A 26,528-nucleotide genomic window follows, 5' to 3' on the forward strand; every position below is an offset into this window, starting at 1 on the left:
GTAATCATAGTAGCTGACATTAAACTGGTAAAAAAAATTCGAACCATTTTTATAAGGTCTTGAAAATGGACATCTCAACAACCTTAGAGAGTGCTGGCAAGATGTAGATTGGCCTGTTAATGTTGGAACCAGAATTTATAATTCTTTGGAATGGGCACCATATACAGTAGCATAATTTGTTTACTGTACTAGGCAAAATATTGCTTAGGAAACATAAATATTAAAATGTGCTAAGTTCGGGAGAAAGAATAATTGGCATTATGAGGAAAAAACCTCTTCGGATGTTCACAACATTTCTTAGCTTATCTGTGATCCTTTAAATGTTTAAAAATACTATAATATTTACATAAACTTTTATGCATGTCACATCTACCTGTACACTGAGTCTGATGATGAATACGAAGTCCTGATCTACAGAAAATAGTCACAGCCTATGGATGTGCAATGCTGCAGCAGTAGATAAAGACAGGTTCATCAAAATGCCTTACACTTGCTTTTACCTACACAAACTATGAATATACAACAGAAGTTTCAGATGGAAAAATTGTGACAATGAAGGTTGAAAAAATGTCAGTGCTGTCAGAAATAATTAAAAACACAGAGGCAAGGCAATATGAAATTTGGCTATTAAAGATAAAACCAGCAAAAAAAAAAAAAACAGTAAATTAATCATAAGCAACACACATGAAAAAATCAGTGTTGATAAAAAAATAAAATCTAAAAGTCCCACACAGTGATCTTCAAAATTGGAATATAAATCACCATCATGGATCTAGTAAACTGTGAAAGGCAAAACAAAACCACCAGGATTTCCACATCAACTGGAGAAATACAGTAATGATGGTTTTATAACAACTATTAAATTTGGAAGGCAAAGACCAAAACAAATATTTAGTGCAGAGGAAGGCACTTCCCTGATAATCCATATGGATACCTTTACTCACTAATTATCATCTAAAAACCTTTCAAAAAAACAGGAAAATGACTAAAGAAAGGAAAGCAAGTCTGAGTGTTCTCTTAACCAAAGGAACTCATACCTCATACCCAAGACTGGAACGTCATTGTAGAGAGGCTAAGGTATGACCCAGGTTTGAGAATAGGTTATTCCAGTTACCATCTGGTGCACAGCTGCCACAAACAGAAGCACAATATTGAAATGCGGATGTAGAGCACCACAACTTGCTTAAAAAACCCATTTACCTAAGAGTCAGTATATTTTGTGTAAGAGGGACCTTCTTTCATTGAAAAAATGTTCTAGACAACTTTTGCCAATTTTAGATTAAAGGATACTTTTCATTAAAATGAACTCTTAATTAAAATATATTTATACACATATATACATATTTTTACAAGAGCTAACAAAGATTCATAAGTGACTTAGTTTCAACATTAATAATGAATGTTTCTGAGCCTAAGTGTCACAAAAATGTCAGCCTATAACATCTTTGGCAAGATTAGGATAAATTTCCATAAGAGGAACAGCTTAAATCATACATATGCACATGAAAAGTGAGTCATTCAATTACAGTATATACATTCATAGAAAAGGAAGTATTGCTATATTGTACAGTAGTAGTTAAGTTTATATGTAATTTACTTATGTCAGACTAAATTCTTATAGTTGTAATGGAGATCTGATGTCCTAACTTCAAGTCCTTAGTTGCACACAGTATACATGTACAAAACATTTGAATAGTACTGTAGATCCAGATATTTTCTGGAGACTGGTTTTATTTGAAAAATGTGATTTACTGTACATGAGGAAAGAAAAATTGCAAGAACAATAAGCAGTGTAGTTGTTGCTCTTTGGTAAAAGTGATCACAGAAATATTACAATTTTACAAGACAAAACTATATAGGTAATAGGAAAGAATGTATCATTTAGAGAAGCATAAAAATTGGTTTTTGACACATGAAAACTGTCTGGGAGGTATATTTTTGTTATAATCTACTGTTATAAGCCTGACATTATTATCAGCATTTCAATAGTGTTACTGTAAACTCAGAGTAGTGTTAAAATAGGAATGAATGAATTAAATGCATGTACTGACAATGTTTTTAAGTCAGTGCACTTTTTGATCTTAGAATTTCTTAGGCTTTGTGATTCACTGATTCACTTTTTGTATTTATGATGTTCAATGAAGAGAATTCAATGACGGGAACAATACTGGGGGCATCTGTTTTTGCTATCATGGCTTCTAATAAAATCATGCAAAAACCAATTCCTTACAAAAATTTCTGTATCCACAGTAACTTGAATGATTTAACAACAGTATTCTGCATTTTACATCACAAAACTCTATCACTACTTTACTGTACTCTTTATACATGTATCACAAATCACAAGTAATACTTTTCATTAAGTAAGACCTGCCCTGCATATACACCACTGTATATACATAATTATATTTGACATATCTATCAAAGGTAGTGCACATCCTAACAGTGGTGATGGTAAAGGAAGTAATGGTAAAAAATATTGGCAACATGCACCACTCTTCATCACTTCCATAGATGCATAAAAATATTTTCACCACACATATTAAGGCAAACTGTACCATTAAAACAGCAAACATCATCACAATCTATAAAGTACAGCACTGCCTTCAAGTGTTTTATCATTGTGCAAGTGAAATATTAAAGCTTTATCAATAAATATCATTAAGCTAAGTTTTATAGTTTAAACTGAGCATTTTCTTATACACAGACTGGAATGACTTTATACAAAAGATATATGACGTCTTTTTTTGACACTACGTACTGTCCCGTGGGGAAGTGTTGCAGTTGCACGTGAAATAGTATGATGTGGATAGTCTATAGACCCAGTAGCAGTGGCAACTCCTGCTGCTGATCGGTATTCTGGTGGTGGTGGTAAGTATCTAAATGAAGAAAAATGTGTTGGAAGATACCTCCGTGGTCCAGGGCCTGGAACAGTTCTGGGTCTAAAACCTCCCTCTTCATCACTGCTGTATCCATTGGCAGTGGTATTGTGCCCTGGATGAATAGATATGACTGTAGGTCCTGGAATTCCCAAGGGCTGCTGATGGAACTGCGAAGGAGGTGGAGGAGGTGGTAATGCAGAACCATTAGGTTTTAGGGTGACTGAAGTTGTGTTATCAATGATAGGGGCAGGTGGTGGTGCTTCTGCAGATGATGCAGAAGCCCCACCATCTGTAGTTGAGTTACTGGTAGTTTCTGACAAATCTCGATACTTAAAATCTTCATTTGCTGGATCATCTGATGGTTTAGATGATGATGTGGATGATGAACTTGCACAAGTTTCCCTCATGATTGATCCATTGGTTAAAACACCAAACCGAACTGGACTGGAATACTTCATGGAGGCTCTAGGCCTACACTCAACCAAGGGTGCCTCTGTGGTTGCCGCATTTGTATCTCCATTATCTCCTCCAAATTCATTTGAACCAAACTTTGATAAGGAATTAACCCACTCCTGTACCTGAAAATAATAAAAAACATGTAAATATCCATATTTCAAAATAGAGCTTAACAAGATTACTGTTTGAAAGAAAAAAAATTATATGTACTGTATTTGCATTTGAAAGCTATACCCAAGTACCCATTTATAATCATGAAATTTTCTTGTAGAAATCTTTCAATGGATACCTCATTTGTTATCCTGCAATACATGAAAAGCCACAGTCCTCCTACCAATAATTTTTTGTACCCTACTTTTGTTGAAGAATGTTCTTTAGAGTAAAAATGGCATAAAAAGAAAAGGCAAATTAATCTAATACAAAAATTGTGTATGCTATACTAATAAATGCTACATTTTAATCAGCAATGGCAAAGTTGTCTTAGTTTAGGGTACATCTGCATTACCATACAATTTCAGGCTCAACTATTTTTATCTAACAGAAAGAAAGAATGTCTTTTCATGCTGACATAACACATACCCATGTTGTAACAAACTTTAGCATTACTGGTATTCATTCCACATGATAGCTGCCACAAGAACTAAAGAACTAAACTTGCACTTCACAAAATCTGTACATCCAATCAAGCAATCATACTTTATATTTAACCTCTTTCCTGTAAAGTTTACTTCAACAGGGGACTCCTGTTATCACCTTTTGTGTCTGTCTCTCCAAAGTTAGTTTACACAATTGCCTTAGCCTGAGGCCCTTCTTTTCTATCTACTATTTCAAAAACTACAGCAAGATCTTCCTGGTGTGTAGTGTTACTGAAGACAGAGCACATAAGTCTGAGAGGCTGTGATGCAACTCTATGTCCCATGCAACAGTGTCTTAATTTTTCTCACCCTTTTTTTTTTGTTATTTTCAATACTGTACTATATATTTATCTGACTGCATAACAACAATATGTAGGAAGCATTCCAACATGGTTACTTATGAGCAGAAATTCTTGAAGCAAGTATGTTTTCAAAATCTTCAGGACACATGGTAAAAAAATGCTATGAAGATACCAAAGAATACCAAAGACCAATCAAATTAAATTAAATACTAGAATAAACACATGAAAAATTCAGCTACATTGCAATGACAAACACTGCAAATAAAAATAAAAATTACTGAACATCATTTATCCACACTACATTTGAGGATGAAATGTGAAGAAAATTTCCTATAACTCCAGGCTGGAAGAGTCTCAAGACTGACTAATCTGGCAAGAAAGATTGTAGTCTAGCTTCGAGAGACTGACTAATCTGGCAATAAAGATTGTAGACTAGCTTCAAGAGACTGACTAATCTGGCAATAAAGATTGTAGACTAGCTTCAAGAGACTGACTAATCTGGCAAGAGAGAAAGATCATAGACTAGCCATAAGACAAGTTGCAATGACAATGGAACTCAAGTTACAATATAGAGTACAAACTGAACTTCCCAAATTAGTGGCAAGAGGTATATACAAAAGGGTTATTGGTCTCTTCTAAGTACCAGGCTCATGCAAAAAATATAGCTTTTTGCAAAAAGGTACGTCAAAAACTGCCCAAGGGTACTAAATGTGTCAGCAAATTACACCAAATGCTCAGATGGATGCAATGTAGTGGAGAGTCCAGTGAAATGGACTACTGAAGGTCAAGAGATAAGCAAAACACAGTCAGTTTGTCTGACTAAATTAGGGTAAGAGATTGTTAAAGAGGAAGAAGACAAGTAAAGTGTCTTCCACAGCTAACGTTAAAATGTTTGTGATGCATATTACACTAACATTGCCAGTACCATAAGCACCCCCTAATAACGCTATTATCAATATTGATGTTTTTGCATCTAAATTTAATTTCAAAAGGTAAATAACATACAGTTTAAACCATCCCACTTACTTGAACAGCATTGTACTCTATAATTAATATCAATTAGTCCAAAATGCTTTTTGTAAATTATAAGTTTGATCATTATTTTTCTTGATACTAAAATAAAGGCAATATTGAACAAAAATTCCACTGTTTACCTGACTTGGTTCCTTATCATCCATCAGCTTTCCATTGCTAACGACTTTGATTTCTCCATCCTCTTCTTGTATATATGCATTGTTGACATAAATCTTGTATATTGGTCGGTCAGGGTCTTTCTCATCATTCTGCTGACTTCTTTTACAGCAGCAAATGCATATTATAACAACTATTACAGCCAATATGATTCCACCAATGCCAACTCCCACTGCTACCCAAACTCTCCAGTCATAAGCTGCACTCTTTGACTGGTCAGCATTTGTTTCATTTCCTGCTTTCTGGGCATTCCTTGGATTTGCTGAGGTTATAGTTGACATCATGACTGTTTGGATATTTGAAGGTGGCTCACTCACAGTTGATGTTGGGGGTGGATTTGTTGGTGGATCAGGGACAAATGCTGTGACCACATTAGATATTTTTCCAGTGTTGTTTGCAGAATCAACAGCACGAATAGCAAAATACCTGTAAAAAAAATTTAAGGTTAGAGGATTTAAAATCAAAGCACAAAGATTAAAAACAAAATGGATAAAGTAACTATAGAAAACAGGAAAATTATATTATATTAATTCTATAAGGATCAATGAGAATGCAAAATTACTCAGTAAGAACTATTTTACATTCTATTCTATTTAAGAATGAAATACACAACATATGAAACACATGATAATTAAAGTAAAGGTACAGTCTACAACATGCAATACAAAAATGTAGTAACAATGAATTTAAAATAGATTCCAGTGAGTTAAAAAGGAAACTGCTGATATGATGTTGTATGACATACAGTGATAAAGAATTTAAAATCGATGACAATATCTGTCAAGTAAATACACTTCACAAAAAATTAAGTACAACAAAAATCCTTACATGGAGAAAGGTACATGTACTTACCATCTAAGATTAGTAAATGGAAGTTCAGTCAAACAGTACTGAGGTGTTCCATAAATGGATGGTGTCTTTGTTGGAGCTCTCAGATCATCAGTGATACAATAAACAGAAATAGTTGAGGTATTGAACTTTTCTTCACTTAACGCACTTCTCTCGGTGTACATTTTAAGTTCATACAGCCATGCTGTGGATACAGTGGAATATAATTAATAGTGAACATTTAATTTAAATATTTTAACTGATGATAAAAACTTGTATACTGTACCTTAAAAACTGCTGCTGAATATGCAAAAATAATTAAACATAATGTTATGCTAATAATTAACAAAAAATTTCCTAATTTCTTTTAAGACAAGTATCCATCAGTGCTTTTTGTTTTATTTTTTCTCACTTTCACCATCTATTTATCTCAAAGTCCTCAAATTTCATTGAATTTTTGTCAACTTTGCCCATTTCTTGTGTTGTGTTCTTCATCTGTTGTTAAGAGTTGATATGTTTATATAAAGAACACATCAAGCAGAAGAAAGAAAAAAAAAGACTATAATAAAGTGAGGGAATATACTAATAATATATCCTTTACCAACTTATGGTAAATGTTGCATTATTATACAGTACTGGAACTTCCCATGCCACTCTAATCTTCTTACAGTTGACATTATTCTTCTTTTATTAATCTTCTGTTATTCTTCATATTCTTCTATTATTATGCATCCCTTGTCCTTATAATTCTTCATATTTTATCTGCCTCATCCTATCTTGAACTCTTCTGTCTGTTGTTATTTTCACAGTCCTGATGTTAATTTGTACATTATATCTTTCATTCCTTTCTGTTATCTTTTTTCAAAAATTTTCCCCCTTCTTTCTGTACTGAAGCACACATACTTTAATGGATTTACGTTCAGAGGACTGAATGCCCTGAGGCTTAGTGGAAGTCGGAAATTTTTAAGCTCTTTATGTAACTACTATCTCCCTCAAAGAGAAAAGTATTCTGTAAAATGAGTCTGAAGTTTCTTAATATGGCTTCCAACTAAAAATCTTTCATAATAATAATGACCTATTCATCATCCATTATTAAAGATTTAGCATGGATAAAATCAAATTTTAAACATTCAAATCTGAAAAGCTGATGTAATTTGCAATTATTATATACCAAGTATACTAACCTGATCCTTGATCAAGATCACCACCAGGTGCTGACCAAGTAAGATTAACAGTGGTGTCATGTACAAATGTGACTTTCAAGTCTGTGATGCGTGATGGAGGTGTTAAATCTTCGGATGTCACCCGCAGCACACTAACTGAGACGACAGCACTTGTGACATCAAACTGGCCAGCACTCACAGGTACTACACGGCCATCTTGAAGAAGACAAAACAATTAGGTTTCCATTAAAAACAAAAAATTGTAATCAATAAAGAAACTAAAAGAAATGTTTGTAGTGCAACAAATTAATTGCACATCATGATCAAACAGTAATTCAGTAGAAACTCAATTTAGAATCTTGAAAATCCTTTACCTCGTCTTCTTGGTGCCAGCACTGATGCTGCTCCTTGGTTATCTGTGGCTGACGCACTAAGAGCATATCTACCCTCTCCAGGCAGCCATGTGACGTACCTTGTATATATGCCATCATGGTTTCTTACATCAGGTTCTGTGAAAAAAATTATACAGCCTGAAGAGATACTCTGCCAAAAAAGTTGCTCTTTACTGAAAGCAGTTTAAGAAATTTCTAATTACCCAAACACAGGAAACCACCATAGCTGCCCTTCACATTACAGATGCAAAATACTGAAACATCTTTATTTTACATACTGTTCTATGGTAGTCGTGCTGCCACTATGGTGTAAAAAGTGAACTTATTTCCTATGAATTTTATGTTACACATTTCTATACACTAAAATGCTGTCATAAATTGAAAGTCCCATTCCCAGTCTATTAAAACTGATGACCTCTCTACACATTTTTGATTGACACATGAAATGAAATCATATAGACAGAATATATCACTATACTGAATACAGTGTACAACATTATTTCTGTTTCTAAGAACTGCAACACAGTACTTCAAATTTTTCTTCAGCAGGATTTTTAAGTGATATACAATTCTGAAAAACCTGCTTTTAGCAATAGCAACTAGAACATCTATCAGCAATGATACGAAAAGCACTTAAAATATCATGAGTAATCACCTGCATTTCCATTATCTAGAAGCTGAAGCGTCATATCAGTTGATCCTTCGTGACTCAAGTGACTTACTGTCAACATAACCTTAGCTCCCACTACAGGCTGGCCATCCCGAATCACCTTAGCCCAGACAACCAAGGGCTGTGAGCCAGGTTCTAGGGGAACATGATTATCGTTATTTGTATGGAGCTCAATTTCTACATCAGCGTTATTTTTCTTCCTCTCATAGACATCCACAACAACAGAAAATGGGTACACGATGGAACTAGACAAGAACTTGATTGTGTATGCCAATGTTCCCACGCGTTTATCAATTATGGCCCAAAATCGCTGATTTGTATCCCGAATGACGTCAACTTCAGTCCCGGAAAGATCCACAACTTTTATCACCTACAAAGTGAAAAAACATACGTTTAATACCAATACTATAAGTATAAAGCTTAAATAACATTCATATTTATTAATAAAATTCTACACTGGAATAATGGACACAAATTCACATAAAAAATATCTAAATGAAAATATGATTGTGTAATTATTTTTATCTTCCTAGGAATATTTAAATACCTGATTTTTAATGAAATATAGACACTACAATTTAAAAAAATCATAACAATTGTAAACAAATAAGAGGAGGACATACATATGTATAAATCAACACCATAAAGACAGTTCTAAACTAAAATATTAACTCACCTTTGCTTGGTACTGTGTTGTTATAACTATGAGCTGCTGACCTGATCCCGGAAGGCTTAACTGACTTGTTAATGTGCTATAAGGACCTTCACTTTCAACTTTCCTCCGAGTGACTTGAATAACAGAGCTCGCCACCTGAATTTCAAAAACCATCATAGTAGTGGGAACTAACAACATAAACAGACATTTCTATTGCAGATAATAAAAACAATTCACTAAAATGCTTATTTGTTAAAATAGGTAACCCAATATGTGTCCATATAAAGCACAAAAAGAGTAAGTATGCTGACTTTGTAGTTAGTATATTTATTATTGCTTTACTCTACTTGTTTCTTGTAATGTACTTGTGCTGTTTCTTATGTTATGTAATAATATTGTGTATAAAATGAGAAATGCAAATACGTTACACAATGTAACAACAGAATTCTAAAAATACATAAAAAATGCTAAATCAACTTGGAAAAATTTAGATGCTTCAGTAAAATACAATTAATCATTTATATATAATGAAGTACAAACTTACATAAGTTACTTAGTTTACTTTTCTTATAAAAAATTTTCATCTTTTACAGGGCTCCTACCACAAAACCTATAAATGGAAGTTGGTTGGAGTATTTTAATAATGTTTATATGCTGAAAGAAAACATACCCTGACTAATGATGGACTTCCTGGCACTGCCATTGCTGTATTTGTTGCAGCAGTAAGGCTTAATGCAGCTTTGTGCTCATTTTCATTTTCCTTTTCAGGATCTGAAGGTTTGACAGACAACCCAGGCAAAACCCAGGAACCTCCTGATTGAGCGAGCTGGTCAAACACGGGATTGGCGTCTGGACACAGTGCTAATGTGTGAATAAATAAATTGGCTTCTTCAACAATACTGATGGCTCGCGGTGGTACTAATGGTGAGCAGGCTGCAAGAAGAAGAACCCCTGCTCCAGCTTCCACGCCTCCTCCTTCAAGCATCTGAAAAAGATAATTATCATTAATGGACAAAATTCAATCTATGGCAATGTAGGAAAACCAACCTAGAATTTTTACAGTATCTTTAACAACAGCTGTACAAAACTACCAACATAAAATATGTACTGGCAAGTTTACAAATCAATACCAAGGACAAAACGCTTTTCACCAAAGAATATTCAATTTTCTTTTAATGAAATGAACACAACAGTATGTAGTAAAAAATTATTTTTAACTAACCTTGGCAGCCTCAGTTAATACACATTCGAGGCAATATTTCCCACCATATACACCATCTTCTACTTCATCAGCTGATGGAAGGAGTGTAAGTTTGTCTTCAAGTTCTGCAGCTGTTGTCGGGGCTGGTAAAATTGGCCCAAGAGTCAATGGATATGAGGCATTATTGTAAGCTGCAACAACACCAACTTTAACGTCCTTTCCAAGACCCCACAACCATCGCAGAATTCCTCCTCGAAGGTCATCCATATTGACCTGTTATGAAATGCATAAAACATGTTTAAGATGCAACAATACATTTCCTGTTTCCATTTTCAACTCTTAAGATGACTGCTGGGTGTCATACCACATACTTTTAATTAAGTTTAATTTTCATAACACTATTTACGGGTAATCTTAACTCTTTCCCATACCTGTTTAACTGCATGATCTGAAAGATCAAGCGCAAGCACAACAGCCTTTGATGGTGGAGACAAGAATATAAGTTCTGGAGGCACAGGTGGTGGGACGGTCGGTGTGTGGTTCCTTGTAAAATACAGATCATGTGGCCCATCTCCAAATCTGAAATGTAATAAAGATTTTATCAGAAAACAAATCACCTAAGGGTAAGGGTAAATCATTGTATGTCATCTTTATGTTACAAGATGTAATATAATGCAATAAATTGCAGAACAAACGAACATAAAGAAAGTGTGCTCCTAACCTTCCGTCAAACACAGGATAGGACAGCAACTCCTCGATGGATTCTGGATTGACAATTTCTTGTTTGAAATTATGACTCAAAGGAGGGGACGCCGAAGTGGCAATATGGGCAGTGACTAAACTGGGTCGAAGAGGAGCGGAAGATCTATCAATCATCCTCGTGTTGCTTCTTTTTCTTCTCTGCTTCTGAATCACTGGAGCAACGTGTTCATCCTCTGCCGAAGATGAACTATTTGTTTCCAAGACGGACGACTCATTTAGGGAGAGACGAGTCCTCACATCCTCCAGGAACAAAGTGTCTGTTGCATTTACAATTTCCAGACCCACAGTTTCGTTGACAGCAGCTGACGACGACGAGTTGTTTTCCATTTCAATATACTCGATACTCGTGGCATTTGCATCTTCGTCACTTGCGTTGACGTAACTGGTATTGGTGGGTTGTACTTTCGTGATGTTTACGCTTTCAAGGACGGCGGTCTGGGCTTTTTCTTTCCTGTGATTCACTTTGGTTGAGAAGTCACGGTGTCTATTCATGACGTCCCACACGCTGTCAGCCCCACACAGAAGATTGTGAGGAGTGGGAGCATCTGGGTCGTGATTGCTCGAGTCACAAAACCCCCACATCTGTTGGAATTTTTGAAGAAAAACGCTCGTTACATTAACTTGTAAAAGTGTAAAAATTACGCATACAATGCGGTTACAGAAACAAACAATAGCACAACATTGTAAGCTTAACGTGTATGTGAGTCTAGAACTGCATTTTATTATTATGACATTAAACTCATCAAAGATTTTACCTCGGGAAGGTTAACCCTATACATTATAGATGTATTGACGTGTGACCACTTGTCGGGTATCCAGTGACAATCCTTCAGTTCTTCCGTTGCATTGCATTCACTAGACCTGCAAATAAGGGAAAAGTTACGATCGCTATGAAAACAAACATATACAATAACGTGCTAAATGTAGAAACAAATTTGTTACCTCATGTCAGAATCGAACCCGGGATGTCTCGGGTGAGATGACTGTCTTGAGTATAATAGTGGATAAACTGTACAAATAAAAGAAAAAACGGTGGTGTTGTACATTTATACAATATGTATATATATATATATATATATATATATATATATATATATATATATATATATATATATATATATATATATATATACTATATATGGATGTGAACGCTCATATCAAATGCACAAATACCTCATACAAACAAAATCATCATGATTGCAAATCATCATATCTACAATTCCACAATCTAACAATTTTCTTGTATTTTTAAATGACCCTTCAGTTTAATGCTCATATTGTCTTCTAAATACTCTTCCTTCTCTTCCAAGAAAAATGAAAAATCGTAAAAAGCAGGAATGTCATTCTGTACATAGAATTTTAGATCCAGTGTAATATAAGTAAGATAACCTTAAAGAAACAACAAAGTCAGCATTTCTATAAAAAAAAGCTCTCTATGCGAAATGTAAGTGAATATGGTTTGACAGAAAATCGATCGTACTGTCGTCGATTTCACGAAATACAAAATATGGAAAACGGGAATCTTTTACCCCAGTCTGAGTCCTAACACAACACGGAAAAGCTGACTGCACTATTGAAAAAGCAATAAATGCATTTTCTTTATTTTACATATATACCAATCTCCATACACTTGACACTGCTCTGAAAACTATACACAAGCAGTAAATGCGAAGATTTGTATTGAAAAGAAAACAAATATAAAAATCAGAACACGCCGAGCGAAACTTATCTAAAAACAAAATAAATACGGTTTGGTTTATGTGAGCACGCCAAGAACTGCAGAACGTCTCTTAATAGCAAAATACCTTTGCAAACGCTAAAGATGAAACACTTAAGACAAATTTGAACTGTTAATTGAAAAGCAGTTTTGAGAGAAGGGGCCCAACACAATCTACATTCTAATCAACTTCTTCACATGGCCTTTAATAGGCTTCGAGGGCCTTAATGTTATGCTAATAACATTTCGCTCGAGAGACGGGTGTTAAGGATGGAGGGAAATAAAAGAACGTGAATATAATTTCGTTAAAAATAAAACCTAGAAGCCTTGTTGTGAGTGGAAATAAAATTAATTGATCGAAAGCTATAAAATAATACTGTAATATTTAAAATTTTAATGCATTAATAAAAAAAAGTACACTGGACAAGGCTTAAACCAAAAGAAAAAATATTAAATATATAGAAAGGATATATAATAAAAAATACATATCTACAAAGAGACTACTGTATTCGAAATGCTTGCACGCTGTATTTCTCGACCTAATACGCAGAAAGCTCTGTATTTTATGAAACCATTCTATAACGGGCCAATTTACAATGCGAAAGCGAATGCAGATCTTTTCCTTTTTTAGCACCAACTCCTCTCGCGTGGAAAGAAAGAAAGGACAGCTTAAGACGTGGGAGAAGAGAGAGAGAGAGAGAGAGAGAGAGAGAGAGAGAGAGAGAGAGAGAGAGAGAGAGAGAGAGAGAGAGAGGGTGCTGCGTAAGACGAGACAGAGAGGGAATATTGAGGGCATAAAACAGAGTACGTCTCTTCATATCTCTAATATCCCTCACATGTTCTGGGGTGACGTTAAGATCTCAGTAGGTACATCAAAGGAATATTTCTTCATATACCGTCTCTTCCCCTACACAGAATTTGACAATTTCCTGCATTATCCTCTCTCTCTCTCTCAAGCATTAAGTGACTGACAGAGAGGTACGACGTTGCTCCAGCTGAAAAAGTGCAGAAATCCTGTTCAGTTCTTTTTCCCCTCCGCTATTTCCTGAGAAATTTCTTTTCTGTTACTCAACACAAAATCCTACATTAAGGGAAAAGGCCTTGGCCGAATTTTCGTGGACCCCAGCAATTTCTAATGCATATCAATGTGCTCTTACTCTTTTCTCCATTTCTGGAATTGATGGCGCCTTTAGTCTTCTCACAGAACATGGAATTTGTTCCATAGAGTTCTGGTTTCCCAGCGTATCTGTGAATTACTCTATCAATTTTATTTTGCCTCTTCAAAATATTTATTCTGTTGTATTTTCGTTTCCTCGTGTAGCAACACATTTTATGAAGCATTCTCCTTTTCTCCCTTTTGTAAGCCGGACTGAGATTCAGTAAGGTCCCTTCCTACTTCTTTTGTACAAGTTCTGTCTCATATTGTCTTCAGACACTTCCCCTTCATCCTACAATACCCTTGATATCCAGAAAAAGCATCTTAACTTCTTACCGGACTAATTCTCCTAAATCTTGCTTCAGACGTCTATATATCTAACAAAGCCGTTTACAACTTTTTTTTTTTTATTCCTTGTCTCCCATCTATCTTCTAATCTCCCCTGACATTCACTTCCTAAGTCTCATGGTATTAAGTTTATACGAAATTTTCCTCCATTTCTCTCTATCTCCTACGCACTATATATCTTCTAAGACCTGATATGAACATGCAAGCATTATGACTTGCTCATCATTACGGGAATAACTTCGCAAACGATATTTCCTCATTCGTTAAGGCATCAAAAATTTCCCAAACCCCTCTTCTGCGTTGTTCCTACACATCTTGGCTTTATCCCCTAATTCCTCCTGACATCCAGTACCGGCATCATAACTCCTTAATCCGTCTCGTAAATTCTCCTCGCGATGTCTCCTTCCTCTTCGTCAAACGCACACACACACACACACACACACACACACACACCGCGCCAGGAACCATCCCCCTTTCCCGAAAATCCTTCTTCTCGAGTTCGTTTCATATTTCAATTTCTCTGCCCAGATCCCAACACTGACTTGCATCCCAAACTATTTCGTCTCACAATTGTCTCACAGACGTCGCTAATCAAGTTACATAAAAGAGGAAAAAAAAAAAGGAGAAAAAACCCACAAGATTATTTCATTTCGGATCTTGGAACATTTGCAGCTCTCGGCTTTCCACATTTACAGGCTCAGTTATACGAGGCGATTTTGACAATCTTTGTTCTTTTTTTTTTAACATTTCATGGGGCAATTCACTGTGTATATGTACATATATGAGAGAGAGAGAGAGAGAGAGAGAGAGAGAGAGAGAGAGAGAGAGAGAGAGAGAGAGAGAGAGAGATTTTTCTTCCCACGTTCTTGTTTAATTTTTTGAGTGGCCAAGATGTCAAAAAATAAAAAAAAAAATTTAAGAAAAGAAAATCGTTCGGGAAAAGAAAAAACGTTCCAAAAGTACACTGGACATTACGGAAGGAGAGAGAGAGGGAGTCAGTTCCCTTTTCCTTAGGGGCTGGCAAATCTACGGACATTTACTGTATAGGATTCGAGAAACGACAACAGGAAGAAGAACTGCAAAATTCTATAAAGGTCGGCAGTCTTCTTCTCTACATTCAATTTCGTGTCACTGGACAGGACTTCCTTCAGAGAACTGCATGTCGTTCGTACTTGGAGGAAGTAAATCTTTAAACGTTTTTAATGTAGAGCAACAGGGCGTACCCCATATTTTCATTTATACAGCATTTCACTTTTTCTCGTTATGGCTTAATAATTCTAACCCGTCTCTTACTCTCTCTAGCAGTTGGGTACCTTTATTAATATTATTATTACTTATTTGGAAGGTGAACCCTATTCACATGGAACAAGCCCACTGGTCCACTGACCTGAAATTCAAGCTTCCAAACAATATGATGGTGTTCATTCGAAAGAAGTAACAGAAAATAATGGGAAATACTGATTATCTCCCTGAATTACTAAATGTCTATCCCTACCTACTGTGACAACTTTGAACTAAATTTACCCTTTCTTTGGCTCCCAGTGCCCCTTCGTAGGCGCCGTGGTACAGGTCGTGGGAACAAGGGCGTCGTCAATAGTATGGATTGCAGGGTACTTTGGATGTGCAGTATAACCCCTTTCCTCGAACACTCCCCATCGGTATCTCGCCCAAGATCCTAGTAAAGATCGGCCTGTAAGAGAAATTTAGTTAGCTTCCTCATTAGGAAAAGTAATTGTAAAGGTAAAGTTTCACTGGTGAAACAAGCAAGAACAATTATGATCTTCAATGATCTTAAACTTACATTCTATACATGCACACACAAACACCCATAAAAATATATTGTTTATATTGGAGTAACGGTGGCAACCTGGCATACTTAAGATACAAACACACACACACACACACACACACACACACACACACACACACACACACACATATATATATATATATATATATATATATATATATATATATATATATATATATATATATATATATATATATATATATATATATATATATATATATATATATCAACCACTAGTCTTCTTAATAAATCCAAGAGAAGTGAAAAAGGAAAGGTGACATAGTGTTACCCAGTAGCACCTCACTATTTGCTGCAGATTCACTTAACAAGTAAGTGCATAGCGCTATTTTAATTAGCAGAACATCACAAGATTTACAAAGGTTACTTAATGGCTTAAATCATATATCTACAGAGAAAAGCAGAAATAATGAGGACAGAGTATCAGAGTATGTACAGAGATGAGGTAACACTAGATGGAGAAAGAATGACTGACGTTGAATCTTTCAGTTATTTGAAATTAAAATATCCAATACAAGTTCTCTTCAGTAGTATAAAAAGGGCAAATAAAATGATGAATAGAGAATAAGATTTGAAAATCAAACAGACTTCAATTGCATGCTGAAAGTAAGATTATACATTAGTTCATTAGTGCATTACTATACAACCATGTATCATAGTATGACAATGTAACTATATCTCAAGGAGTTTGTCGATTTGCGAACAAGGCTTTAAGAAGGATATTAGGAATCAGATGGCAGGACAGTGTGAGAATTGATATCACAAAAAGGGCGGTAGAGAAGGCTTGGACATGTCCTTCGCTCAAGCCCTTGGGAAATGGTTCGAGCTGAGAATCAACTATGAGACGGGAGGCTGGAAATGAGAGATATTTGTAGAAGTGAAAACAGTATGTATGTATGTATACTCTGTATATATATATGTGTGTGTGTGCTTGTGTGTGTGTATATATATATATATATATATATATATATATTAGTTTACTGACAAGCAAGAGCTAAAAAAAAAAAATAAGTTCTTACCTAAAGTTTCCATCTCCTTCGAATCCAAGTCCACAAGGACATCAGGATCCAGCGAAATATACTGGCCAGGACGTCCACAGCCTTCAGGTTGGGATACACTCACGCCTATGCTGCCCTCTGGGCCCCATGCCCACTCGGGAGTTGACCCTCCTGAAAAAACAGTAAGTAAAATTACGCTGCACACTTAATAACAAAACCCTAAAATAGTCGTATCAATCTTAAAAAGAAAGGTAAAATTGGTAAGGAAAATTGCCTTTTCCATTTACAGGAAGAAAGGTTTGATTTTTAGATTTCATTCAAGGGGCACAGCTATAATATTAAATACATGTACCAGCAAAATTATGTCACTGTTATATCTATCATAACGCTATCAATTTGCATGCGAAACCTACTGGCTTTTCAAGAGTTACATGCAGATCATAATATTTCCCTGGTATCTTGGTACAAGAGTGAACAAAGATCTGTATTTGATAAACAAAACATCGCAAGGAGATAATCGGATACAATCCTATGAAAAAAACAGAGAAAAACTTCGGAAAAGAATGAACCTTACCATGCGTCACCAGGAGGTCGGCAGTCGTCCATTTTTCCCAAGTGGTTTTCCTGGCCGGGCTGAGAGAACAAGCCTGAGATAGCGCCGTCGGAACGACAACACCAACATCCCCCAGGTGAACGTGGCCGTGGGTAGCACGCCACAGCTGACTTGAAAACGACCCCAGGGCCTCCTGCGAGGGAGAGAAAAGGACACAAAAAATGTTAGCCGTCAGTTTACGTAATAGGACATCACTACGAGAACAAATAAGTTATTCGGTAATCACATAACGTAATCGAGGGACTTCCCTAATAGAAGACGCTCTGGTGAATAATGGCGGGTTCAGTAGATGGCGTTGTAGTGAATAATGGCAGAACTGCCATGACCTTTTCCCTTCTCCCCCTATAATCTCTGCAACACTGAGCTTACTAATGGTAAATGGAGTCTCTAAAATGACAGACGGAGTATTACTTAAGTAGGGGGATCCATTTTCTTCGGAGTAACTCTAATTCTATGGTCATTTGGCGGCAGGATTTATTACATCCCCACGAGTAGGTAAATATCACTTGTCAGTATAATTAATCTTCAGCGGAGATTTCAATAAGCATGTGATCATCAATGAATATAAATGACAACAATGAATTTTGTAATACCACTACCACTATGGCTATTAATAACAATATACGTTTAAACTTCGATAAAATCGAGTGCAGCAATATTTTTTAATTGCAACACCCCAAACGTTATCGTAATGCTTTATATTTCTAAACCCTGCATTGTTTTTGTTTCAAAACACGAATTGCATTCGTAGTCACCACAGCAATGAATCAACACTGAACATTCAGAAAATGATTACCACTAAGCATAACACAGACACAACCGTCGTTCTTACTTTAAAGCACCTGGGTAGCGTAAAATTTATATTCATTATTATCGTCCTATGCACCGTAATTGAAGCTCAAAGCTCGTCTAGGAAGTCCACTGTTTGTGTCTGAGTTTCCTTACAAGATCTGAAACATTCAAGTTAGCTTCTGCTACTCATCCATAATGTAAACATGGTGGCCAAACACATGTTTCATATGTATGTTGGTCTCATGGAGTATCGAAAATATTGGCAAGCAAAATATTAACATTCTAAGATTCTAAGGTGAGGTATTCATTGTTTGTTGATAAAACTATTCCGAAATTGAAATCTTAACACTAATCAGTACAAATTTCTGCAATCAAAGTCCTTGCACATAATTCTGATTAAAATTCGTGTGGCTTTATTGTCATATAACACTCCTTCAGATACATTTGTTCCCGTTTTTCTCCAGATTTCTGCAAATGGTTTCGGCGAAGGCACTCTATAATTTGTCTTTCCTTCGGCTCCCCTCAACAAAGACATTTGTGTTCCTATTCCAACCTTCAAACAGAAACCCCCAGCATCACCGGCAGCGGCGAGTGTTGCAACGTACAGAGGGAGACAGTAATTACTCCATTACTCTTCCCGCCACCTTCCACTCTCGCTGTACAATAATTGGCTGGCGCACAATCACTTTAAAAATCGGTCTTACCCAATGCCATACACAGAGAGGACTTACTCATGATAACTCCATTTTCAGAGAGAGAGAGAGAGAGAGAGAGAGAGAGAGAGAGAGAGAGAGAGAGAGAGAGAGAGAGAGAGAGAGAGAGAGAGAGGCGTTCTTACCCAATGCTATATAAACAGAGGTGTTTTAACCAAGACAAATCTATCTTCAGTGACAGAAAGCGAGAGATAGAGACTGCTAGACATTTGGCATTTACAAAAACTGTCATTTTTCCGGTTCCTTGAAAAAATCTGACACGTCCATTCGCCCAGTTGAATGAAATGATAATATCAGAGTAGAGATATATTTCTAAGATCACAAGCACAAATTTACGTGACATTCCTACAGAGCTGCCGTGAGGTTATCTTGCACTAGTAACAACACCTTCAACTTGTCAACAGAAACATTTTACTTGTCATCCGAAAACGCAAATAAATTTCCGAAATCCCTAAAAACTCCTAAGAGACTAAATGATATATAATGGAAACGAAAAGAGGAATAAAATGTAACCGCGGGATAAGTTACAAGAATAAGCTTTGTAGTGTAAGCCAGGGAGCATGCGCAATGGACACTCGTTACTGTTACTGCTACCACAGTTAAGTAACATTTGTTAGGCTAAACCAAACAGATATTTCGAAGGCATATCACACCCCCAGTACTATTACAACATGTGATCCCCTCCACTATCTACTACAACTACTGTACTACGACTTATTTCACCAATCTGATAAATAAGAGAAAGAGCACTCGGTCAATAACTAGGTCTAATGAAACCCCGAAGAATACCAGCAGGAGGTTTTATTGAGGAATATAAAGTAAGGGTCGTAAACCAGCTTGATACACACGCTATACAAGCGCTTCGCGAAGCCAAGACTCAGTAAGCACCTCCGAGCTTTCTTTCTCTAAATGGAAAAGAAGAAGAAAAAGACGGGGAATAAGAGAGAGCGTAAGAGAAAAAAGTACCGAAGGAGGGGGGGGAGGGAGGAGGGAGGCGGGGAATGCCAAGACGAAAGAGGACATGGAAGGGTAGGAGGAGGAGGAATAGGAAGAAAGGAATACTAAGAGGAGGAGGAGGAGGAGAATTTGGAAGTGGTAGCAGTCTCACCGAAACCTCCTTCCCTACAGTTTTATGGTTAATTATTTGCGTTAAGAGAATGGCGGCTATGGTTTATTGGGGTCATTAGTATACAATGAAGGGTGGATCCCACTTCTTTGTTTTTGGCTGTAATGACGTTACAAATGATTTAGCTCAGCCCTGGGTCAATCCCGAGAGCAGCTCGTGCACTGGAATTTGTATGAGAAGAAGAAACCCGCCTTGTACTGTACCTCAAGCTGCGCGCTTTTATTGTCTAATCAGCCTCTAAAATTCGGTGGAAAAGTTTAATTTACTGTTAAGAGTATCCCGGTGTGCATGAATGCCATTAATAGAATGGTGATCTGATATTCTTCCTTATTAATAAAAAAAAATAGGAAGATATGAAATAAAAGATAGATACATTTTTTTGTACCATTCCCACGCAATGAACATGACGAAAACATTTTGTTCAAATGCAAAGGCTATCAAAGTAACCACAACATAAAAAAGAGCGTAACATTACTCTGGCAGATAGCAACAAAACAATAAGCAGCTAACAACAAAGAGTAACGAGGAACAAGAAGCATAAAAGATAATTAAAGAAGGATGGAAGGTTTAGGGGGGCGGATGTACGGCCCGTAAATGAAGCCACAAGACATACGAAGGATGAAAATTATGCAGCATTATTCCAATCCTACGGATGCCACCTCCTCTGAATCCTTAATCAGTTTTATATTTTCTTCTGACTATTTATGGTAGGTCTACGGGACGGATTCATTGGTGTCATCATCTACGGAGGTCTGAAATAGAGATATGGAAAGAGACAAAAGAATTACGGCCTAACCCACAATGATAATGAGTCTGCAATCTTAAAAAGTATAGTAGACCTAAAGCTGAGCAAATACGCTCCGAGACGAAACGGACACTGCAAACTTCTTCGTGAATTCCGCACAACAATAACAGCGTCTCGTGAAATCGCGCGACGTGAAAAATATTATTTTGGCCATAAAAGCAAGCTAATATGAACACCTGCCATCCCAGTTTCGTGTAACGGCATATCGAACCTACTGAGAAATTCTTGCAATTAAGCGAGAAATTGTCTGGAGACTTGATTTCCGAGTCTTCTTTCGTTAATCGCAAGTAATACTTTGGCTAACTCGACAAAGAGGAAAAAAATCATAATATTGTAAAGGATGTTTCATGATACAAACATTTTTTTTATCGTTTGGAGAAGATACAGAAACAAGAACTCATATTTAGATATCTAGCTGAGAGAGAGAGAGAGAGAGAGAGAGAGAGAGAGAGAGAGAGAGAGAGAGAGAGAGAGAGAGAGAGCATTGAATTTCATGATACAAAGATTTTTTGTAGTGTGGAGAATAACACAGCAACAAGAACTCATATCTAGAGAGAGAGAGAGAGAGAGAGAGAGAGAGAGAGAGAGAGAGAGAGAGAGAGAGAGAGAGAAAGCATTAAATTTCTGATACAGATTTTGTGTAGTGTGGAGAACAACACAGCAACAAGAACTCATGAAGAGACAGAGTCTTCAGCCCTTGAAGAGACAAGTCCGCCGCCCTTTGAACAAAGACAGATCAAACCGCCAAGACAAAATAGGGAAGCATAATTATAATCACCCGCCATTATATTCTTTCAGAAAGCTAACATTAATTCCACGTACTACATACACTGAATATTCTGAAGAAGAATTTGATGCTATAATAACTAGCAACCTTCTACGAGTATTACGTTAATGGACTTGAATTTCTAGTGAGGAGAGAGAGAGAGAGAGAGAGAGAGAGAGAGAGAGAGACAGCTTGCATATATAATGAATGTTAAAGTAACGGTCTGAAGATAAATGATTCGAGTAAGTTACTCTCCCATAATGACTTAGAATTTTAGAATGAACGAAGTAACACTTTAAGCGCAATGTCACCTGCGAACACCCTCCTACCCCCCTTTTCCATGCCCTCCCCCGTCCCCCTAACTATTCCTCTCTTCATCACCTTTGCAAAGTCCGCATAATGAAACCAAAGACCCATGTTTAATACAGGTTCAAAGTACAAGGGGAAAATGACAATATCTTCTGTGAGGAAAACAATCTTCTGAGTTGTACCGCAAAGACTCCATAAATCACCTTTCCTTTTAAAGTCATTTTCATGTCTTGCATAATTTGGCTCTGCGGAGAGAAACAGCCTTCGGTCGGGTTACCACATTCCGTATCTACTACCTCAAGATCAAAAGACATTCTCTTATTCAAATTTTTTTTTTTGGCCAAACTTCTGAGCTCTCCCTCATTGCATAAATTTCCTGCTTTTAGGAGGCAAGTTTTACTCCTCCGATTGCGAATGGGCTACATGTGTCCATTTCGTTGCCAGCCTAGTCGGACATCGCATGAGCAATGATGCAATCAAATGTCATGTCACTTAATCTGTAATAGAATAATTCAAGTGAAGGAGGCGTTAAATGCAGGGGTGTATTACTTTGTTCATTATTTTTGTGAAAAGGGAAAAAAAAGAGAGAATTCTTTGAAACGTGGGGTGCTTCATGAACTTTCTGTAATTATAAATATTACTAAAAATACTAGTCTGAAGTGAGACCGCATAACAGAATTTGATGCTCATAATTCTTTATTTGCTTTTGTTTATTGGAATTTTTGGGCATAGAGCGGTAAATTTCAGAGTATCTAATTACTGAAGGCAATCGACCATGCCAATAAATCTGGCAATACTACTAGGAATAGTTGCTTTATAATCCAAAATCTAGCATTAATAATATCTACGTCATTTAACTGACTCTCGTTGCTACTAGCAATATCTTACAATCCTGAATCTCTTGCAACGACCCACGATCAACTCCTGGAACCCTACCAACAGAGGTTGTGATCCTCTGGACAAAGGCATCGAAACCTCCCCCAGAACCAAGACTCATGAAAATGCAACGCGAACGTCCAGCAGCGCTCTGTGTGCGAAGAGACGACATAAAACAAAGCCACAGATGTCAGCACGCATGCGCCGATACCGTTGGATATAATTGGCCATTTGTGGTTCCTACGGCAGACTGGTGAAACAGGTAATTGAGGTGAAGAAAACCACGGTCTAAGCTCCGCCTTTGCTATGCCTCGCTCGGAAACCCCACCAAAAGGAGTCCTTTCTCGATTTTAATAAGTTCAGAGTAATGTTTGATATAGGTAAATCAGCTGTGCGCTGAAGTTCACCGTGAACATACGGCTCTTCGAGATATCAAAAGCAAGTCTGGATTTATGTTGGGGACATGTTCAAAACCGGCTGTATATATATATATATATATATATATATATATATATATATATATATATATATATATATATATATATATATATATATATATATATGTGTGTGTGTGTGTGTGTGTGTGTGTGTGTGTGTGTGTGTGTGTTCTAATTAAGTTTCAATACAGAACTTTATTCTCATTCATTTTCTCTGAGTTTAAATGCAGAACTTTAAAATATCTTGGTGCTCAAGAAACTCCCACAGTTTCAATGTCACTGTAAACAATTGCATATCAGCCACACCTACAACATAATGAACTCAGACCCAAAAATAACTTTCCAAATTGCTCCGTACTCTTCGTTTAGCTGCAGAAATTTACAACAATTTTCCACTGCCTGCTTTTATGGGGAATTTCGAGATGCAAAAAACTTTTGAACATGTATTTCATTTTCCATTTTCATTTGCATACAAAATTCTGGACAGTCTGAAGCGGTCGAACTTGAAAACGACAGTCAACTGCATCTAAACTAATTTGCAACTCACGGACTTCTCATATTTTCATACAAGCTGTCAGAGTTAACCCTCTTCTAACATAAAGTCTTGTGGAAATCTATCCACTACCATTGTAATAATTTACTGCTATAAAATAAACATATTTCTACAGTCACTGATTATTCTACGTTCATCCATACACTTGCTGCAGCTTACTGAGAATTCTTAAAACACTTTGTAAAATTAAATCAGTCACTGTTTTCATTATTAACCCATATATTAAGGAGCAGCATAACACTCTTATATTCAAAAGCATACAGAAACTTAAGAATTTAACGTCTAAGCGCCTGAACAACTCTTCAGATTAGGTAAAAAAAGAGAAAAAAATTTATCACTGATGATATAAATAAACAAAATAACAATAAACAGCTTCCTGAATAAAAATAAATATATACAAATGGACAGACTCCTAACAACTGACGCCTTAAATTCAGCTTACCAATGAACTCTCGTAAAAAAGAAATGAATGCCTTAAACTCAAACCCCTTTACAACTACAGAGCTCATTTTTACAGCAGAGCCTCAAGCTCTACTCGAAACACCTGTGTCGGTACAGCTACTCGGCATATGTTTCCATGAGCTGTGTCATACAGGTATGCAGCTCTGGCCACGTTGAGCTTTACATGTGAAGACAATTCGTCTTCTCAAAGTGAAACTATCATGGATTGCTGAGATATGTATCAAATTAATAGTGCTGATTAGACATGTTTGATGCTCTTGTAAATAGGCCCCACCCTACACCTACATACATACATATATGCATAAATGCATACACATATACACAAACACATATTTATACATATATAGGTATATATATATGTATATTTATATGTGTGTGTGTACATCCCAGAGGTAAAACTGTCAACAAGAATCCTGAATAAGTTGCACACGCCATAATTATTTACCTTTATGTTAATACAAAACAAAGGCTTTTCCTCCCAGTGAATAATTAAAATTGAGAGAGAGAGAGAGAGAGAGAGAGAGAGAGAGAGAGAGAGAGAGAGAGAGAGAGAGACAAAAATCTCCCTAAAAATCTCCACATCGTCATTCTCCTCTCTCTCTCTCTCTCTCTCTCTCTCTCTCCCTCCCCTTTTACTCTTGCGTAAAGAGTTTGTAATGAAAATGACGCTCAGCAGTAATGGGCTGTACGCGAAGTCTTAAAGTCATGATGGCTTGACTCGGTCCGCTTTTAACGACGACTGCAAAGACAGGGGAGAGAGAGAGAGAGAGAGAGAGAGAGAGAGAGAGAGAGAGAGAGAGAGAGAGAGAGAGAGAGAGAGAGAGAGAATTGACTGATTTATCGTTACTCAAACTGGCGTCACAACATCTGCGTTATTGACGCCGATGAGAGAGAGAGAGAGAGAGAGAGAGAGAGAGAGAGAGAGAGAGAGAGAGAGTAAAAGTAAAAAAAGTCAAAATAATTTAGTAAACAAAAATTGATTATTGCATACATTTCAGCGAGAGAGAGAAAAAGTCATCATACTTCATTCCATTACATTTGAGAGAGAGAGAGAGAGAGAGAGAGAGAGAGAGAGAGAGAGAGAGAGAGAGAGAGAGAGAGAGAGAGAGACCCCCCCTCCTCATTTGATTACTGTGGTCGAACAACTGTTACACATGAATAAGGAGTTCCGAGATAGCTACCGCAGCGATGATGACTCTCTTGGCAACGATGGCGGTTGGTCGAGAAGTAACGAGGGACAGAGAGCATTCTGTATCTTATCTTATATACGAAGAGTTGAGATGGAGGTGCTGGAGGAACACTGAAGGAAGATAAGCATGAAGGAGTAGGAAACGAAATGTAGATAAGTACTTGAACGAAAACGATTCGGCGAAACGCCAACAGTAATAATTTTGCAGATTCCTAGATAACAACAGAAAATGGAAAATGAAACAATATTAAATTTTAAAATTCCTTTAAGTCTCTCTCTGTTTCTCTCTCTCTCTCACACACAAACACAAACACAACAACACACTATATAAATAAAGATAAAATCCACAGGAAACAAACACTGGATTTTATCTTTATTTATATATTCATATATTTTCGTGATTCATTATATATATATATATTATATATATATATATATTATATATATATAATATATATATATATATATATATATATATATATATATATATATATATATATATATATATATATATATATAATATATATTATGAAAAATTACATCCATTCACGGAAAAAATAGGATATTAACTATAATTACAGAATAACAACACATAAGTAAGATGAAAGTCACAATGATAAAAGAAGAGAGAACAAAAACTTTAAAGATATAATTAATAAATATAAGAAACCACTTAAAACTTTAATCAAGAAAATGAGGTTGT

At 36.3% G+C, this 26,528-nt stretch overlaps 1 protein-coding gene across 2 annotated transcripts in view; it reads right to left on the bottom strand.

The window, feature by feature from the left end:
* Window positions 1-1,304: 1,304 nt before the first annotated feature.
* The window catches only part of LOC136854596 (calcium-activated chloride channel regulator 1-like), a 472,347-nt gene continuing 447,123 nt past the window's right edge, over window positions 1,305-26,528 (bottom strand). The window contains exons 2-16 of one of the 2 annotated variants that reach the window (XM_067131038.1): window positions 17,759-17,930; window positions 17,206-17,355; window positions 15,883-16,048; window positions 11,893-11,998; window positions 11,097-11,719; window positions 10,807-10,954; window positions 10,397-10,648; window positions 9,845-10,159; window positions 9,196-9,330; window positions 8,505-8,889; window positions 7,832-7,966; window positions 7,479-7,673; window positions 6,319-6,499; window positions 5,430-5,892; window positions 1,305-3,454 (exon numbers count right to left, since the gene is read on the bottom strand). In XM_067131038.1, the coding sequence (XP_066987139.1) occupies window positions 2,720-3,454; window positions 5,430-5,892; window positions 6,319-6,499; window positions 7,479-7,673; window positions 7,832-7,966; window positions 8,505-8,889; window positions 9,196-9,330; window positions 9,845-10,159; window positions 10,397-10,648; window positions 10,807-10,954; window positions 11,097-11,719; window positions 11,893-11,998; window positions 15,883-16,048; window positions 17,206-17,355; window positions 17,759-17,930 (4,161 nt within the window). In that variant the 3' untranslated portion in view covers window positions 1,305-2,719. Of the gene's footprint in view, window positions 3,461-5,429; window positions 5,893-6,318; window positions 6,500-7,478; window positions 7,674-7,831; window positions 7,967-8,504; window positions 8,890-9,195; window positions 9,331-9,844; window positions 10,160-10,396; window positions 10,649-10,806; window positions 10,955-11,096; window positions 11,720-11,892; window positions 11,999-15,882; window positions 16,049-17,205; window positions 17,356-17,758; window positions 17,931-26,528 lie in introns of both variants that reach the window. The other variant, XM_067131037.1, reaches the window with a different exon arrangement.

The sequence above is a fragment of the Macrobrachium rosenbergii genome, chromosome 29, assembly GCF_040412425.1.
Source record: "Macrobrachium rosenbergii isolate ZJJX-2024 chromosome 29, ASM4041242v1, whole genome shotgun sequence".
In the NCBI taxonomy this organism is placed as follows: domain Eukaryota; kingdom Metazoa; phylum Arthropoda; class Malacostraca; order Decapoda; family Palaemonidae; genus Macrobrachium; species Macrobrachium rosenbergii.